The following is a 17750-nucleotide window of genomic DNA, read 5'->3' on the forward strand; positions in this document are numbered from 1 at the left end:
CCCTGATCGAGTATAACAAATTCCACTGATCGAGTATAACAAAGTCCACTAATCGAGTATAACAACGCCCCTCATCGAAAATAACAAATTCCCTGATCGAGTGTAGAAAGGTCCCTGATCGAGTATAACAAAGTCCCCTGATAGAGTATAACAAAGCCCTCATCGAGTATAACAAAGTCACCTGACCACAGTATAACAAAGCCCTGAAAGAGTATAGCAAAGATCCCTAATCGAGTATAAAAGGCCCCTTATCCCTTATCAGTATAACAAATTCCCCTGATCGAGTGTAAGAAAGTCCCTGATCGAGTATAAAACGCTCTACCCCCCATTGACTTACCAATGAAACTATTCAGAGTTCTCCCCGGGCTTGCCTAAACCCTCTGCTCCATCATCAATGCTTCTCAGTCAAGCCAGATGCCCAGCTGACTGGAAGACCTCTTATGTATCACCAGTGCCCAAGTCAACCAGCCCCACAATCCTTAAATCAGCTACGACCTATTGCAATCACCCCAATACCCAGCCTAATCTGTGAAAGTTTTGTGTTTGACTGGGCTTATGCTGATATTGCAGGAGTCGTAGACCTTCAGCAATTTGGCAACATAGCTTCCTCCACCACTCACTGTCTTGTCAGCTTTCTCGATTACATATACCGCCATCTCGAGAAACGAAAAACGTCTGTAGCTGTCGCCTTCATTGATTTCACTAAAGCGTTCGACCTAGTCGACCACAATATAATCATAAACAAAGCTATTGACCTCGGGCTTCGGAGAAATCTCATACCATAATACAGACTTCCTCAGTGACCGACGCCAAGCTGTACGCCAGGGGCTGTCTCCACCTTTCAGTCACTCACCTGTGGCGTCCCCAAAGGCACCAAGATGGGACCACTCTGCTTCCTTATGCTCATCAATGATGCTAGAAACCCCTGCTCGCTGGAAATATGTCGACGACTCCACCATTGGGATCAGCGTCAACAATTCTGCTCCCAACTATACCTTCAGGATTTATTGAACAGTCTCCAAAACTGGGCCACCACAACCATGTCACCATCAACCATACCAAGACAATGGTTATGCATCAACCTCTCCTCCGACATTGTCCCACCTCCTTCCATTACCCTAGGTCCGAACACACTCCAGGTTGTAGATTCCACGAAGCTCCTCGGCGTCACCATAGACCAACAAACTAAATTGGAAACCACACGTCAGTGAAGTTGTCAAATCCTCAGTTTCCGTCTCACCTCCTCCGCCGACTCAAGTCCTCGGGTTCCGCACACGAGCTCCTCAGTGTATACACAACATTCATACTTCCCAAGCTCCTTCCTCCCCACCTGGTCTTCCTCCCTAAATGCCACACAACGTAAACACCTAGAAAAAGTGCAAAAAGGGCATGCAAGATTATTCTCTCCTTCCTACTCCACATATCAAGAAGCGCTCCACACTGACCCTTTCGACTCTCACTGACCATCACCACGGCCTCATCTGCAAATTTGGTAGGCTTCTACACCATCCCCGACACACCTACCACCTGAGATCCTGTCCGAGAATTGCTGTTCGACACCACAACCGCATCCAGCCCATACGTCACGAACTGATCGCTATAAGAACAGCCCAGTCCCAACCATTGTAAAAATTATCAATAACATGTAATAAATCAGTGTATTCACTCCCAGTAAACACTGCTCCTACGCTGTCACTATGTTGAAATGAACTGTTTTTGAGCTGATCCCCATCTAAGTTACTATGTCTTATTTGTGTCACTTATGTCCTTGTATATTATTTGTAATTTAACCCATTCCCCAAATATGTAACTGTATATTTTCAGCCTTCGGCTGCCAAGCTCTTCAATAAACCGTTAATTATTATTATTATTATTATTAACAAAGTCCACTGATCGAGTATAACAAACTCCTAATTGAGAATAAGAAAGTCTCCTGATCGCGTATAACAAAAGTCACCTGATAGAGTATAACAAGCCCTGATCCAGTATAACAAAGTCGCCTGATCGAGTATATTAAAGTCCCTTATCGAGTATAACAAGTCCACTGATCGAGTATAACAAAGACCCTGATCAGTATAACAAAGTCCCTCATCGAGTATAGCAAAGCCGCCTCATCGAGTATAACAAAAGCCCTGATCCAAGTATAACAAAGTCTGATCGAGTATAACAAATTCCCTGATCGAGTATAACAAAGTCCCCAGATCGAGTATAACAAAGTCCCTGATCGAGTAAAACAAAGTCCACTGATCGGGTATAACAAAAACCCCTGATAGAGATAACAAAGTCCCTAATCGAGTATAACAAAGCCCCATCGAATATAACAAATTCCCTGATCGACTGTAAAAAGTCCCTGATCGAGTGTAGAAGTCCCCCGATCGAGTATAACAAATCTCCTGAACGCGTATAACAAAGATCCCTGATCGAGTATAACAAAAGTCCCTGATAGAGTATAACAGCCCCTCATCGTTTAACAAAGTCACCTGACCGAGTATAACAAAGCCCCTTGAACGAGTATAACAAAGATCCCTGATCAAGTATAACAAAGTCACCTGAACGAGTATAACAAAGCCTCCTGAACGAGTATAACAAAGATCCTGATCAAGTATAACAAAGTCAACTGAACGAGTATAACAAAGTCCCTAATCGAGTATAACAAAGTCCCTGATCGAGGTAAAACAAAGTCCACTGATCGAGGTATAACAAAGCCCCTTGATCGAATATAACTCTAAGTTACTATATGTCTTATTTGTGTCACTTATGTCACTTGTATATTATTTGTAATTCGTAACCCATTCCCCAAATATGTAACTGTATATTTTCAGCCTTCTGGCTGCCAAGCTCTTTCAATAAACCGTTAATTATTATTATTATTATTATTATTATTACTGTGGGTATGACTTAACAGAGCCTTAATTCTTCAAGTGATACATTTACTGTCAGCCTGGATTGCTTTTGTTGCAACCAGGTTTCCACCAGAACTTCTTTCCACGCATAACAACAAAAGTATTCCTGGGTTACCACACATCTCTCGCGTCACTGACAGTCACTGTAGACGGTTGTCGCGGCAAAGTGTTAACCATTTAGGTGCAATAGACCAGCCTGGATTGCTTTTGTCACAACCAGGCTTCCACAGCGATATTTCCACGGGGATAACAATAGGCTAACACACTTAGTCTCGTTTCGATCACGGTCACTGTAGACGGGTGTCTTGTAGGAGAACTCTAAGCGTGAATTGATTAACCATTTACTGTATGTTTGATAGGCCAGCCTGGATTGCTCTTGTTGCAATCAGGCATCCACGTGATTTTCCACGGGGATAACAACCTAGGTTAACACACATGATCTAGTGTCGACGACGGTCCACAGGACAGGGTGGCGGTGGAGGACTCTTCTGTGGTGTCCCGTTCCTCAGGGAGGAGGAGTGGGCGTCTTGACTAACCCATAGCCACAGGGATGCTTAAAAATTGAGTTTTTGGGTGTGAAGCGATGAACAGTACAACACTGTCTCACTGCCTCCCCCCAAGGGCTGGCTAACATACCACTAATGGAAAATATATGTCCCAGTTATGCCTCGCCGGGTGCCTTATCTTTAGAGAAACAAACTTTGGAGTTGGTTGCGTGGGTAAGCCTAACGCAACCCATGACAATTTATTTATTTATTACACACACACACACGTACTGTGGGGGTTAACGCGTGTTTCCCGTCGGAGTTTACACCAACAAAGATTTGTGTGTGTGTGTGTGTGTGTGTGTGTGTGTGTGTGTGTGGGCAGTGGGGATGAAATGGGAAGGAAGAGGAGGAGGGAGGTAGGGAAGGATGTAGGGATTGAGGAGGAGGGAGGGAGGAGGGGGAGGGGGAGGGGGGAGGATATGAGGTGTAGTGCGAGTCATTATTTCCAAAGTGTCTGATATATCGACCTGAAAGAAAGATGACAAATACTACTTAAACCCATATCCTCGAGGTACCGCGTTTCGGGCGGCACCAGGAGGGTGGGGGTGTGGGGGGGTTGGGGGGAGTTGGGGGCGGTGTTCATATTAGTTATAAATACTACTGTATACATGTGATGTCTATATGTATACTGAATCGAAGTTAATTTTTATGACGATTTTACTAAAGTATAACTATCTATCCAACTGGTCATTACTACTCCACACACCAAGCCAGACCACACCACACCACACACCAAGCCACACCACACCACGCCAGACCAGACCATCTGTCGTCTACCACACACTCGTCATCACAACAATGGTGCTCTACTAACACCCTCAAGGTAAGTAAGTCAGAAACATCACGACAGAACAGAGAGCACTGCCGGTGTAGAAAGTCAACACTAAAACACTTGGCTCTTTAACACCAGGACGTGACTGAGAGCTTACCTGTGTTCTCTGTCTGTTGGCTTAAGGTTAATGTTCTCTGGAGGGTCATTAGAGCAGGAATGTTATCTCTCTCTCTCTCTCTGGTAAAACTCCCTAATGTATATGTGAATAAAGAGATATATTACCTAGCGAACAATACACCTTTATCGCTATCGTTAAATAGAAGTATCGGGTTCACAGAGATTCACGAACCCTCGGAAGATTGTCAAGTGATCGTCTTTTGTTTTAGTTGGATCTTGAGTTCACCTATTGTTATTTTCGCTTCCTTCTTTTCTTTCTTTATTCTTCCACTTTTTTATTTACCATAGATGTATATATTATATTTACCCGTGTGTTTACCCAGAATCTGTTTGTCAGTGTAAGCTTCGTGCGTTTTAACCTCTTCAGTACGATGTCAGCCCCCCCTGAGTACGATGTCAGCCCCCCCTGAGTACGATGTCAGCCCCCTGAGTACGATGGCAGCTGTTTTAATTCTGCTTACATGTACCTACAATTACAGTGCGAATTTTGTCTAAAGACGCCAAGGGAGAGAAAGCTTTGGTCATCACTACCAACATGTCGTACAGCAGTCACCACAACGTCCGCCACACTCAAAGATTGTACGTTCAATTTTCACAACAATACAATACCTCTTCATTTATTGTTAGCGCTTTAAGTGTTATTTCGACGCCACTTTTCTTTTGTTATATTTAAACCGCAGTCAATAAGTTTATCCATGTTACAAACCGGAAACAGTACATTTCGATATACCATCTGACGACACATAACAAGGCTCGGAAAATAATGGTAAACAGACTTAGTTCCGGGTTGTAGTTCATTCATTACGGTGAACATAATACTCAATTAACCTTAAGAAATGACGCTAAACTTACTAGAGATAAATTAGTTTTTTTTTTTTAGAGGGAAACGGCCTCAGGTTCTGGTTTCTAGGAAGGTTTCTAGAAAAGTTTGTTTTGGTATCTAGAGAAGCTGTATGTAATGTAGGTTTCTCTCATAAATGTAACGTTAATGTTTCTAAATGGTCACTGGTTTTGGTTTAGTCATTTTTCACGAGTGGTTCGGTTTCTGAGCGAGCGAGAGAGAGAGAGAGAGAGAGACTGAACAGCGGTCAATGACAGATGGTTGACGGCTGCTCCACTACCTCCTCCAGTTGTCAATTATAACTTACTGTAGATATATCTCTCTCTCTCCACGCCTCGCCTCCACAATCATCAGATCACAAGATAAACCACTTTAAAGAGAGTTTTAACCTTTGTGAATATATGTCTGTTTGTCTGTGTGTGTGCGTGTACATATTGTGTGTATGTGGAGATTTAGTTTGCAGATACGTACGATGACTTAATCCATGAGTACATTGACTTAACCCCCTTGAGTACAATGACTTAATCCATGAGTACATTGACTTAACCCCCTTGAGTACAATGACTTAATCCATGAGTACATTGACTTAACCCCTTGAGTACAATGACTTAATCCATGAGTACATTGACTTAACCCCTTGAGTACAATGACAACGCCTTGAGTATCTTAACCCCTTGAGTACAATGCCTAAATCCCTTGACAACGAAATTTTGAGTACAATGGCTTAATCTTTTGAGTAAGATGACGATACTTGAGTCCAATGTCTTAACTCCTCGAGTATAATGACTTCAAACAGTAAATAAAATGACCCATTACTTTAAATATAATGACTTAATCCCTTGAGTCCGATGACAACCCCTGGAGTCCTATAACCCTTGAGTACAATGACCCGTTGAGTACAATGACCCCTTGAGTACGATGACCCCTTGATTACGATGACAACACTTAGGGGGTTCAGTCATCGGACTTAAGAGATTACGAAGAAAAAATGAATCACCAAAAGATTAACCACCCCAGCTTATTTCACCTGAAGATTAACCACCCCAGCTTATTTCACTTAAAGATTAACCACCCAAACGCTATTGGGGGTATAAGGTTAGGTTAAGTCAGATTAGGTTAGGTTAAGTTAATATGGGCTAGGTTAGGTTAGGTTAAATTGGGTGAAATTAGGTTAATTTAGGTTAGGTGGTCAGGTAAGCTGGTGGTCTCCGGGGTTAGGTTACGTTAAGTTAGGTCAGGTTAGGTCAGGTAAGCTGGTGGTCTCCGGGGTTAGGTTACGTTAAGTTAGGTTAGGTTAGGTCAGGTAAGCTGGTGGTCTCCGGGGTTAGGTTACGTTAAGTTAGGTTAGGTTAGGTCAGGTAAGCTGGTGGTCTCCGGGGTTGGGATTTACGGATTAAGGTGGGTTGGAATTGGAGTAGCTGGTGGTCTCCGGGGTTAGGTTACGTTAAGTTAGGTTAGGTTAGGTCAGGTAAGCTGGTGGTCTCCGGGGTTAGGTTACGTTAAGTTAGGTTAGGTTAGGTCAGGTAAGCTGGTGGTCTCCGGGGTTAGGTTACGTTAAGTTAGGTTAGGTTAGGTAAGCTGGTGGTCTCCGGGGTTAGGTTAGGTTACGTTAAGTTAGGTCAGGTAAGCTGGCGGTCTCTGGGATTACAAGGACTTCTGAATATATAAGGAATTACATGAAATCCCTAGTATATAATATAGGGACTACTGTATATGTAATCCCATGTCATATATATTACCCATAACACAAATATACAAGAATGTATTTGTGTTATAGGGAATATAGAGGGTGAGCATAAAGTCTTTCCCTGATATGAAAAATCATATCTCGAAGACCATTCTAGTTAGAAACATGAATGTTGTAGCATTGTGTAGACGAATTCATAGATTTTTTCATGCATATTTTAAGCTGCAAAAAACTGTATATTTGCACCTAGCATATGTTTTGTGTAATAAATGTTTGTAATCAGGGAAAGACTTTATGCTCACCCTGTATATAACTGCTGCCATGCACAGGTCGGTTGGCCTGTGCATGGCAGCTCCTGTCGAGAGTTACTACCACTCTCTATCATCCATGAATCTATCTAGTCTCCTTTTAAAACTTTCCAGCACTTACTACAAAGTTGCTAAGTTTGTTCCACTCGTCCACCACCCTATTTGTGAACCAGTTTCTTCCTATCTCCTTCCTAAACCTAAACTTATCCAACTTAAACCCGTTGCTACGAGTCCTATCCTGCTCGGTTATTATAAGAACTTTATATCTCCTTTATTGATTCCTTTCACCCACTCAAATACTTCTATCATATCTCCCCGCACTCTTCGTCTTTCTAGGGAATGCAGGTTTAGTTTCTTTAATCTATCTTGATATGTAAGGTTTCTAAGTCCCGTAATCATTTTCGTCATTCTTCGCTGCACCGACTCCAGTGAATTGATATCCATTCTATAATAGGGGCACCAGAACTGAGTAGCATAATCGAGGTGCGGCCTGACTAGCGCAAGATATAGTTGCAATATGACCTCTGCACTCGTATTACTTACACTTCTAGATATAAAACCCAATTCTCTGTTTGCCTTATTTCGGACATTAACGCACTGTTTTTTAGGCCGTAGGTCCGGGCTTACAAGTACCCCTAGGTCTCTTTCACAAGTCGACTTCTCTAGGTTGATGTAGCTAAGGCTGTATACATTGACAATATTTGTTCTTCCAATATTAAGTACGCTGCACTTGCTGGTGTTGAATTTCATTTGTCATTTTTCTGACCACTCCTGCAGTTTATTTAAAGGCTCCTGTAGTGCATTTGCATCCTGCCCTGAATTAATCTGCCGCCCTATTTTGGTGTCATCCGCAAACTTGCTTATGTCACTGCTGATCGCAGTATCTAGATCGTTTATGTAGATTATGAACAAGAGTAGGCCTAGTACTGACCCCTGGGGAACCCCACTGGTTACACGGCCCCACTCAGATTTAACACCATCTACGCTGACCCTCTGTGTTCTATCGGTGAGCCATGATTTTATCCAATTTAAAACTTTCCCCTCGATACCATGAGCCTTAACTTTTCTCAGAAGCCTCTGATGCGGTACTCTGTCAAACGCTTTGGTAAAGTTTAAGTAAATAACATCGTAATTTTCGTCATTATCTACTACCTCGAAGACTTTCCTAAAAAAAGTCAGCAGATTTGTTAGACAAGATTTTCCCTTTGTAAGCCCATGTTGAGAGTCGTAGATTAATTTGTTTTCTCTAAATGCGATCGGATGCTATTTGCTATAATTGATTCAAGAAATATACAGGGAGTCTCAGAAATTATATATACGGTATCAGAAAGTATATACAGGGTGTCTCAAAAAGTATGCACACACTAGCTGATATACTGTAGGTGGCAGGCTGACAAATAATAACCGGCACTCCACCCACTGACTACAGTATGTGTACCTGACGTCTGATTGATTAGACTATGTTAAAGTTTATGAGTCTCTGCAACACGTATTTGGCTTCGTAATATTTCCCTTTATATTAATTCAATGAGCGCGTGCGTGTGTGTGTGTGTGTGTGTGTGTGTGTGTGTGTGTGAAAGAGTTTCAGAACGTAAATATGGTTGCAAGTTAAAAAAATCCATTCATCGTCTACAAATAATTAAACGAAAACAAAAACTAGTTAACATGTAACAGACTGCGCGTAGTTCCCCCCCTCCATATGCTTCCTTCCACCACCGTATTCATCCTCTCCGTCAGCGTACGTCGCCCTTGCGCCACGTCACACCATTTTCCCCCGTCAGATGAGACTGCGTCGAGGCCACAATTGCTACGGTAGCGAGCGCGGCGGGGGAGGGCTGTAGAGCTGGGCCAGACGCCGAGCATGACTGAGCGTTGTGGGTAAGAATGTAGGTTACGGGCCCCTTACCAAGCCTTCCTCTACCGTCTTCAGGGCCTTTCTGTCCGGTCTACTGGCTCAGAAATGCTCTTCATTCACACCAACGCATCTCATTACATGATTGAAAATCAAACAAAAACAACAGTAGTTTGGTCTTAGAGTTGACTTAAAATTCCAAAATTCATTCTTGTTGCTGTGAATGTTTCTAGACAATCCCAACAAACTCGTATCAAGACTAAGCTAGACTAATGTATTACTTGTTTCTATATAAAGTCGATGGTAAAGCTAAGTTTTCCAAGTAAATCCACTTTCAGCTAAAAAAATCACAGCAGTGGCCTTGATACGCAACAGCTGCTTACCACTGAAACAATTTTATCTCTCTTTTCAAGTGAGTCAATGGCTGCTGCTTTACTTTACTTTAAATGATCTGGTGTTTCATTTATCAGTTTTACAGTGGGACCATCACTATAGTACAAAACTAACGTTTAATATTACAATATCTACAACCTATAACTATTAAACATAAGAACATAAGGAGTCTGCAATATTGGAACGATGTCCTCCGTAAACTTCCTGACCTCTCGTACGTCTACGGGAAAGGGTCGCGGAAAGGGGACGTGATTGCTGCCCGGATCATCATTGGGTATGACTTTGCTTGGGAGATTGGTATCCCCGCATCCCCTGAGCAACGCTTTTGTGTGTTATGCAGAAGACCAGACAACAGCACCCTTATCCACTACCCCCTAAGATGTCCCCACACACAACGCTTCTGTGACGCCTGCTGGACCACCACTCCACGACCCCCTGACGGAGACACGATGATCCTCCCCATACTGGCCAGATATTTTGTAAATAACATTGATTATGTGTTAAAGGAATATCCTTCCTTCCTTAGGCTTTAGTAAGCCCCTTTATAATATTTATACTGTATATACTTGTCACACTTGCCAGATGCTTCTGGTGTCATTGTACAGGGGTACCTAGTGACAGCACTAGGATCCCGCTTCCTCTATCAAGGAATAAACAATTGAAATTGAGTCTGCAATAGGCCGGTTGGCCTGTGCATGGCAGCTCCTGTCGAGAGTCACTACCACTCTCTATCATCCATGAATCTATCTAGCCCCCTTTTAAGACTTTCCAGCGTTCCAGCACTTACTACAAAGTTGCTAAGCTTGTTCCACTCGTCCACCACCCTATTTGTGAACCAGTTCCTTCCTATCTCCCTCCTAAACTTAAACTTATCCAACTTAAATCCGTTGCTACGAGTCCTATCCTGCCCGGATATTATAAGAACTTTATCTATATCCCCTTTATTGATTCCTTTCACCCACTTAAATACTTCTATCATATCTCCCCGCACTCTTCGTCTTTCTAGGGAATGCAAGTTTAGTATCTTTAATCTATCTTGATATGGAAGGTTTCTAAGTCCCGGAATCATTTTCGTCATTCTTCGCTGCACCGACTAGTGAATTGATATTCATTCTATAATAAGGGCACCAGAACTGAACCGCATAATCGAGGTGCGGCCTGACTAGTGCAAGATATAGTTGCAATATGATCCTCTGCACTCTTATTACTTACACTTCTAGATATAAAACCCAATACTCTGTTTGCCTTATTTCGGACATTAACGCACTGTTTTCTAGGCCGTAGGTCCGGGCTTACAAGTACCCCTAAGTCTCTTTCATAAGTCGACTTCTCTAGGTTGATGTTGTTAAGGCTGTATACATTGACAGTATTTTTTCTTCCACTATTAAGTACGCTGCACTTACTGGTGTTGAATTTCATTTGCCATTTTTCTGACCATTCCTGCAATTTATTTAAATCCTCCTGTAGTGCATTTACATCCTGCCTTGAGTTAATCTGCCGCCCTATTTTGGTGTCATCCGCAAACTTGCTTATGTCACTGCTGATCCCAGTATCTAGATCGTTTATGTAGATTATGAACAAGAGTGGGCCCAGTACTGACCCCTGGGGAACCCCACTGGTTACACAGCCCAACTCAGACTTATCACCATCTACGCTGACCCTCTGTGTTCTATCGGTGAGCCATGATTTTATACAATTTAAAACTTTCCCCTCAATACTCAATACCATGAGCCTTAACTTTTCTCAGAAGCCTCTGATGCGGTACTCTGTCAAACGCTTTGCTAAAGTCTAAATAACATCGCAATTTTAGTCATTATCTACTACCTCGAAGACTTTCCTAAAAAATGTCAACAGAGTTGTTAGACAAGGTTTTCCATTTGTAAACCCATGTTGAGAGTCGTATATTAATTTGTTTTCTCTAAATGCGATTGGATGCTATTTGCTATAATTGATTGAAACGTCAAACTAATCGGCCGGTAATTTGACGCTGATGCTCTGTCTCCCTTTTTGAATATGGGTACTACATTCGCCTGTTTCCACAACTCTGGCACAACTCCCGTGTCTAATGATTTTGTAAATAAATTTACGAGGGGTCCGTTAATCTATTCCCTACACTCTTTCAAAACTCAAGAGAAAATTTCATGGAGCCCTGGGATTTTGTTTTCTTTAATTTATTTATCTTCTTAAGAACATCCTCTTTTCTGATAGTGATATTCTTTAATTTCTCTTCTTCATTTCCCTTAAATATCAGTTCCACCTCTGGCATTTCCTCGTGAATTTCTTCTGTGAAAACTGATAAGAAGTAGCTGTTTAATGCTTTGCTTATTTTCTCACTATCATCGATCACTTCCCCTCTCTCTGACTTTAAAGGCCCAACTTTGTCCTTGACCTTTGCTCTATATACCTGGAAAAATCCCTTGGGATTCGCCTTGGATTCTCTTGCTCTCCTGATCTCGCAGTCTCTCTTTGCCTTCCTTACATTTTTCTTAACATTCCTAGATAGTTCATTAAACCTATCTCTGAGATGCTCCTCCCCTCCCTTTAATTTCTTATAAATTCCTTTCTTTATTCCTATGTTTAAGTTTGTTGGTCGTGTAGATTAATTACCATTTTCTTATATATTTTTAACAATTTACTATTTCTATTTATTTGTGTTCCCTAGGTCCCGTTGTGGGTCAATGACCTGTGCCTTGGTGGGCCAATCCCGGAAGAAAAAAAAACCGACGAACCATTATCAAATCTGATGGGAAGTACCGGTAATCTTGATATTCTTTTATAATTTAATAACAATGTGATTTTTGTCAATATTATACATTGTTGTTCCTCATTGATATCTTTATTATTATTCATTCATCTAATTCACTTATTTTTTTATTATCTCTATTGATTATTCAGGTCATCTTTTAGTCCAAATGTATTTTGTGGTTAGTTAAGCCTATAACTGGCATCTCATTGGTGGATTCGCTGACCAGAAATACATATAGGTCGTCCTGGCCCAAGTCTTATTCTTACCCTAAGCCATTAACCAAAAGTACAGTAGTCAATAATAATTTAAACGGACATATTATATATATATATATATATATATATATATATATATATATATATATATATATATATATATATATATATATATATATATATATATTTCATGTAAATCCACAATGAAAACGTGGATAAAGACGAAAGCTAAGGTGCTCTGTTGTTTCCATTTTCCCGTGTGATTTTATCAAGAGTTATCTTATCCACGTTTTCATTGTGGATCTACATGAAATATATATATATATATATATATATATATATATATATATATATATATATATATATATATATATATATATATATATATATATATATATATATTTACACTAACAGAAACACCGTCCTCCGGGCGGCTCATCCGCTAGGCCACGATAGGACGCCACCCTCCGGGAGGCTCCACATTGTCTCACTGGTCAGTCCCCAAAATTTCTTCTTCCATCAATAGTTCATTAACGGTGTATGTAAGTTCCACCATGTTTTTCACGACAACGGTACAGCAAATTATATTTTTTTGCATTAAACTGTTATTATTTTATTGTCTAATCATCACGACATATAACACCACCCATCATCACTATATATAACATCATCCATCATCACTACATATAACATCATCCATCATCACTATATATAACATCATCCATCATCACTACATATAACACCATCCATCATCACTACATATAACACCATTCATCATCACTACATATAACACCACCCATCATCACTACATATAACAATATCCATCATCACTACATATAACATCATCCATCACCACTACAAATAACACCATCCATCATCACTACATATAACACCATCCATCATCACTCCATATAACACCACCCATCATCACTACATATAACATCATCCATCATCACTATATATAACACCACCCATCATCACTACATATAACATCATCCATCACCACTACAAATAACACCATCCATCATCACTACATATAACACCACCATCATCACTACATATAACATCACCCATCATCACTGCATATAACACCACCCATCAACACTGCATATAACACCATCCATCATTACTGCATATAACACCATCCATCATCACTGCATATAACACCATCCATCATCACTGCATATAACACCATCCATCATCACTACATATAACACCATCCATCATCACTACATATAACACCATCCATCATCACTACATATAACACCACCCATCATCACTGCATATAACACCATCCATCATCACCATATAACACCATCCATCATCACTACATATACACCATCCATCATCACTACATATAACACCACCCATCATCACTACATATAACATCATCCATCATCACTACATATATCCCCACCCATCATCACTACATATAACACCATCCATCATCACTACATATAACACCATCCATCATCACTACATATAACACCATCCATCATCACTACATATAACACCATCCATCATCACTACATATAACACCATCCATCATCACTGCATATAACACCATCCATCATCACTGCATATAACACCATCCATCATCACTACATATAACACCATCCATCATCACTACATATAACACCATCCATCATCACTACATATAACACCACCCATCATCACTGCATATAACACCATCCATCATTACTGCATATAACACCATCCATCATTACTACATATAACACCATCCATCATCACTGCATATAACACCATCCATCATCACTACATATAACACCACCCATCATCACTGCATATAACACCATCCATCATCACTACATATAACACCACCCATCATCACTACATATAATAACCATCCATCATCATTACATATAATACCATCCATCATCACTACAGATCGGTAAAGTAGCTTATGTACACAGGTTGACCTTACTAAGGTGTACAGAAAGTCTACACAGGTAGAAAGCTTCATACATTTTTTATCGAGTCACCTGGAATCTACCAAGATGTCAGTTTCTTCTGCTATGCTTTGAGATGTTTACCATGATTTTGTGACGCTGAACTTATTGAAGAAGAACTGCAACACATTCAGTCCATTGCACAAAAACTTGGGTACCCTTCATTGTTTGTTGATTGTTGTTTTAAAGGGCTAAACAATCCTTTTATTCTACTAAAACCAGGCAAGTTCCTACATTTAAGAATGTTTTGACTACCTTATCGCAATGAATTTGTCCCGTTAGTTCAGTCCCTTAAATTATCAAACATTAATGTTGCTTTTAGGTATAACTCAACTATTACTAATATATTAATCAAGAATAAACCCAACCTTGAATGTAAATGGAAGTGTTTACTGTATTCCATGTAGCAACTGTAATGGCAATTATGTAGGTCAGACTGGGAAAGCATTGCAACTCAGAATTAAACAGCACAAGTACAATATTAGAACAGCATCTGAAAGAAGTGCACTGTTCGTTCATATAAGGAACAATAATCATCCCATGGGTTGGGAAAACAGTTTAGAAGTGTATAAATCATCATGTGTCACGAAAGACTTCTGGTTGAAACAAGTTTGATTAGAGAAATATATTCCTTAAACCTTAGTGATGGTCAGGACAAAACTGATATGTTACACAAATTTATTTGTCAGTGGCCTAAGGTTAAAAATGCTTTGAAAGCATGTAAGGTAGATGTATGATAGCTTTTAAATGCCACATTAATGTTCCAGGTTTTCAGTTGTATAGGAATTTGAGAGAAAATTTTGTTAGATGGTAATACTAAGAGATTCTTATTGTCATGGGTGGGCTTAGGATCAGTTCTATAAAAAGATTTATTAGTAATGTTAAGGCATTTGTCTATAAAAGACCTGGGGTACTTAAGGTTCAAGCCAATATTATAGATATACTTTTATTCTTCATCAATGAATTCCGGACTGTATATTCTTAGAGCACGTAAAATCATTGATGAAAATGTTGACTGTTTGACTCTATTATGGTGGGAACTTCGTGTTTTCTTGTTTCCTTGTGGTTATCAGTATATATATATATATATATATATATATATATATATATATATATATATATATATATATATATATATATATATATATATATATATATATACATATATATATATATTTATATATATAGCAAAATAAATTCACGTGCCTTTAGGGCGTTTCATTGTAGTTCCTCATGCACCAAGATTAACATTGACATTATTCTGGTGGGGGTGTCTTATAAGAAAAATGCTTTAACTGTAGGAAAAATTAACGTATTCACATATTACTTCGCTCACTTTGTTAAATGCCAAGAAGCATCAACATTTCATTCAAAAAATTATGATGAATATGTTTTATAAATGGGAAATTAACCGTGATTGCAAACTGAAAATATCGTGAGGCGGACCTGATGATAAACTGTTTCACTGTCCCTGCTAATACAACATTAACATTACTTTGCAGGGGCGGATGCAGGAGCACCGGACCTCCCCCCCCCCTCTTCATCAGAAAATTCCAATACTTTTCTTTAGTGCAGTATTGTACTCAGTCATTTTTGTATAGTAAAAAGTAATAACTATTGACCTCAGAATATCTCTTAATATCAAATGCACAAGGCTTTAAAATGATCATGATATTGGTCAGATTAAAAAAAAAATTTTCACCCCCCCCCCAAAGAAAAAGAAAAGACACAACCCCACAACTTTTTGGACCCTCCCCTTTTGAGATTCCTGGATCCGCCCCTGTTCTGGGTTAGGTAGGATATAAATTTTGCTGGGTTGGCCTGCAGAAAAATACCTAAACCGCAATGCGGCCCATGACTGAGGAAAGGTTGCCCATGTCTGTTCTACAGCGTTTCAGTCGGAAATTTATATTTCTCGAGTATTTTAACCGAGAGAATTACCAACAGCATTAGTTGTTCAGAGTGGGCAGGGCTGTGAAATGTGGGGCAAAATACTAAAAAGAACACCAAACAAACGTTTAAAATCTTCACCTAACCTTTCCGAATTGGTAAAAAGAAAAAAAGAATCGCTCTTGTATTTATGGGTCCCTCCTCATCTGAACACCGAAAACATCGTCACCTACTAAAGACCAAAAACATTAATAAGGCCAGCCTTTTATAAGTTAGGAGAGGTTAGATAAGGTTTTCAATAGTTCAATTATTTTAATCTGACATTTTCCTCACTTCAAAGCCTTACCCACTTTGAACTTATGTCGTCGTCAATTTGGGTGGTGGGGGGGGGGGTCATATTGGTTAAAATACCTTTTTAGTTTTTCTCTCTCTCTCCCTGTATAAGACTCAATTGGTTAATTGTGCAATATCGGAACATTGGCGAAAGTTAAAATACGAATAAACAACGATATTTGTCTCTTAGCTTGTAGTCACTATCGTATTGAGGGTGTAGCGTTAACCTGTACTAAATAATAAATCACGGTCTTTATCCACATGAGCCATAACACAAACACTGGTCATAAAGAATCACTCACCTGGCAGGCACGTACTGCCGCCACAGTCTCCCGAAGGTGGTCATCGTCGGCATTCAAGTCTCTCGTTTAAACACTACACGACGTACACTTGTTCTCATTCACTACAAATTCTGACAACTTCTGGTCATAGTTTTACTTTAATATCCAAGCGAAATGTTAAGTCTCTTCAGAATTCTATAAGTTCTCTCACAAAATTAGGCAACAAAAGAACGTCCTCCCAGTCCTGTCTCTTGGGCTGAACTGATCCACGGCTAGCTTGCGGTCGCCTGTCATGTGAAGAAGTACCGTAAACACCCGGCAACTTCTCAGGTGTAAATCGTCGCGACTGAGATTCAGCAAAACCTTTAAAGCCATACATATATTACTCTTGAAATTTAATTATGCAATTTGCATTTTACATTAGAGCAAATAATGATAAAAATCAGGATCAAACAGAATACATCAAACGTCGTAAGATCTGTTGTTATCAAAGTGCACCAGAGTAATAATGCTCTCTGAGTGGCACTGCGTTAGCTGCATAGTTGCCAACGTCTGAATATCTGCCAGAGTTTTCGATGAGTGTTAAACATAAGTGTCTATAATTTACTACAGCAGTATTATTGTACGTGGGGCTACATTTCATAATTATGTTTCATCAATATTTTAACTCAACGTACAGCAACATAAACAATGCGGACGGCTGCTGCTGGGTGTAACGGTTCAAAGATGACTGTATCCCGCCGTCATATGTTGGCAACTAGTGTTTACTGCTGTAGTTTGCGGCATATCATGGAGGGGTTACAGAACTGTATTATCCTGACAAGACAATTCCAT

General features: G+C 39.9%; 1 protein-coding gene across 1 annotated transcript in view; it reads right to left on the reverse strand.

The window, feature by feature from the left end:
• The window catches only part of LOC121874294 (heparan sulfate 2-O-sulfotransferase pipe-like), a 65950-nt gene extending 48753 nt beyond the window's left edge, over positions 1-17197 (reverse strand). The window contains exon 1 of the mRNA XM_042378393.1: positions 16938-17197. Coding sequence (XP_042234327.1) covers positions 16938-16990 — 53 coding nt within the window. The 5' untranslated portion in view covers positions 16991-17197. The remainder of the gene's footprint in view (positions 1-16937) is intronic.
• Between the last annotated feature and the right edge of the window lie 553 nt (positions 17198-17750).

This window comes from Homarus americanus, unplaced genomic scaffold, assembly GCF_018991925.1.
Source record: "Homarus americanus isolate GMGI-L3 unplaced genomic scaffold, GMGI_Hamer_2.0 scaffold26488, whole genome shotgun sequence".
Taxonomy (NCBI): domain Eukaryota; kingdom Metazoa; phylum Arthropoda; class Malacostraca; order Decapoda; family Nephropidae; genus Homarus; species Homarus americanus.